The sequence below is a fragment of the Chaetura pelagica genome, unplaced genomic scaffold, assembly GCF_000747805.2.
Source record: "Chaetura pelagica isolate M959 unplaced genomic scaffold, ChaPel_1.0 scaffold117, whole genome shotgun sequence".
In the NCBI taxonomy this organism is placed as follows: domain Eukaryota; kingdom Metazoa; phylum Chordata; class Aves; order Apodiformes; family Apodidae; genus Chaetura; species Chaetura pelagica.
This window is the reverse complement of record NW_009954185.1, coordinates 6184110-6186804: the sequence shown is the minus strand read 5'-3', so window position 1 is coordinate 6186804 and position 2695 is coordinate 6184110. Positions and strand designations below refer to the sequence as shown.

Genomic DNA, 2695 nt, shown 5'->3' with positions numbered 1-2695 from the left:
TCCTGCTGGCATTAAATACTTGTTTAAGTGCGTGGCATAAATGCCTCCATGCTCAAATATTTGCTTTGAGCTTGAACATCCTTTCTGAGACTTAATTTGTTTAACATGCAGTTGCTTTAGTTGGGTGTATACATTGAGATGCACAGAAATAGGACATTAAATGTCTGGGCTGTAAGTCAGAATTTTAATCTGTCGTTTTTCACTGCCTGTGTTTCATTTTGCTTGACACATGGGGTAGGGCTGGTTTCCAGCACCTTTTTGTAATTAATGCATGTGCACCAGTGGCAGCTTTTCAGCAAGCAGGAGTGTTACACATGGGGCAGGATGAAGTGAAAGATGCTCATCTCCCTTGGGTAGCTGGGGAAGCCTGCAGTAAGAAATTAAACTCCTAGTGGTAGTGATCAAAGTACATTTTAAAATGTCTGGAATTTATACATATTGATAAGACTTCCTTTGCTCTGAGCCTTTTCTCCGTGCTTAGATAATCCCAGTTCTCTCAGCTTCTCCCCATATGTCAGAGGTTCCAATCCCTTAATCATCTTTGTGGCCCTTCACTGTACTCATTCCACTGTGTTTCAGTCCTTACTAGTGTGGTGAGAGCCCTCTGGAGCTGTGGATCAATTTTTACTCACGTCATCCCCCTTGTACAACTGTATGTGATCAGCCTCTTAATTAAGTGTGTGCTCCCTTTTCCCATATTCTTTATTCTTTATGTAGCCTTGAAAAGGAGGTAGCCACCCAGTTTCCAGATATTTCTAGATACTGCTTTGCCAGTATGCTGGTTTTACTGTCTACATTCGAAAAGATGCCCACAATTATGACAGATATTTTACAGGATCGTATTCTGTCACATTTGGACAATATGGAGCTAAGGAGCCAATAAAAGTAGGTTTTGTGGCAGCTTTTGAGTGTAGAAATGTAGGCTTTGGGATATGGAATGGGTGAAGTGGTCGAATTTTTTGTGCCAACGTCTTCAGAGCCAAAAGTCTCTTTAAAGGTCTTGAGGATGATACATTTCTCCATTCAAGAAAGGGAAACCTTTGGCATGTGCTGTAATGGCACTTTGGCTTGTTTCTGTGAAAGATGCTGCTGCTCTGTATCTGGCACATGTTGCATGATCCCAGTATAAATCCCAGTATAAATGATACTTTGTACATCATTTGCCATCTCTGCAGGATGGGACATATTTGTGGTTTACCATCTCTCAACTAGTGTGCAGCTGAGGAGGAGTTAAATTGAATTTCAATAGGCAAAGTTGCATACTTGTGTTTTAAATTCCCTTGGTGGCACAACAGGGGGACTGTGCTGCAGCCCACAGTTGCATCTCCAGTTCTTCATGCTTTTTTGGTACTGTGACTACTTTCAGGAGCCTCCTAAGTCTGCTGTATCTCTTTGTTTCTCTCCCTTGCCCAGATATCCTGGAAGTGCGGCAGAAACCAATTCTGATGACATAGCAGAGAGCGGGCACTGCCTTGGAGCCTTGTTGCCAAGTGCCTAACCACAGCGGTTTTCTGTGTTAACACTACCATCTAGTGTCAGGAACATAAACCTCCGCAGGAAAAAAGGGAAGTCCGAGAATACCAGCCGATCAAAAGTGCCTCTTTCTTCCTTCCTCTGCTGTCACGCACCGTATGCACACGTGCAGTACATGGCTCGAGTGTTGCTGCCTGCAAGAGGACTTTCATCAAGATCAAACGAGAAGGGGCAGTGTTTAAAACAAGTCAATGCTTTATGGACAGTTTGTTACTCTGTTTATAACTAAGAAACCAACAATAAGTACACAACGTGTTAAAACTTCACATTCTTTGGGAGAACCAACTGGAGAATTTCATAATGATGTACTAATGAACATGGTTCCATGAGACTCTGGCCCATACACTCTGGCTTGATGTATGTGTGAGAGTGTGTGCGTGCGTGTGGGGATTGGAGGGATAGGGGAATCATTTCCTACTGAGGGAAGGTAAGGAAAAAGATGATACAAAGGTACACAGCCGTTTTGGTACGTGCAGCGGGTCAGGTCAGAGCTGAAAAGAGGCTGAAAATGTTCCCACTTGTTCATGTGTCAGTGTTAGGACAGTTGAACACTGCTGACAGATTTCTGTATCTACCAAAGAACAGCAACATTTCATCCTCAAGAACTAGCTAAGAAGATGAGCCAGTCAAAAGAAGGGTAAAATGTGCTGCTACAGTAAAGCCGAGGTTCATATCCAGAACTAATGCTGCTTATCTCTGGGAGCTGAGTTGATAGAAGCTTGAGACTAAAGTGGAAAAATAGGATGCCGGAATTGGACTCCAAAACCTAAGAACCTTACCAATAGCCAACATCCTCCTGCATGCACTGAACTTCAGAGTAGGCAGAGTCATCCTGGTGGTAGCGTTTGTAGCCAAGGGGGGCATGAGAACTCATGAACGGTGGGGCAGCCTGCCTGGATCCTTCATCTCCTCGTGGTGTTTTGCTGTACTGTGACATGCCGACACACGGAGAGTTTTCTTGAAAGACAAAAGATGGAAGTGTAATTCTGCTCTGAGAAGTGACTAAAAGTAGCATAGTGGAAGGTGTGAAAATTGTGTGTCAGGAGTTCTCAGGAAAAAGCCTTATGTTTACAGGTAAAATGCAGCTTTCTCTAAATAGCAAGACTCCGCTGTCCTAGATATTTGAAAGCTAACTTTCAAACTTTTTTGGTGGTATACTGAG

General features: G+C 43.3%; 1 protein-coding gene across 1 annotated transcript in view; it reads left to right on the top strand.

Annotated features, from left to right (window-relative positions):
* The window catches only part of KIAA0930 (KIAA0930 ortholog), a 34840-nt gene extending 33106 nt beyond the window's left edge, over positions 1 to 1734 (top strand). The window contains exon 9 of the mRNA XM_010002964.1: positions 1414 to 1734. Coding sequence (XP_010001266.1) covers positions 1414 to 1454 — 41 coding nt within the window. The 3' untranslated portion in view covers positions 1455 to 1734. The remainder of the gene's footprint in view (positions 1 to 1413) is intronic.
* Positions 1735 to 2695: the final 961 nt, after the last annotated feature.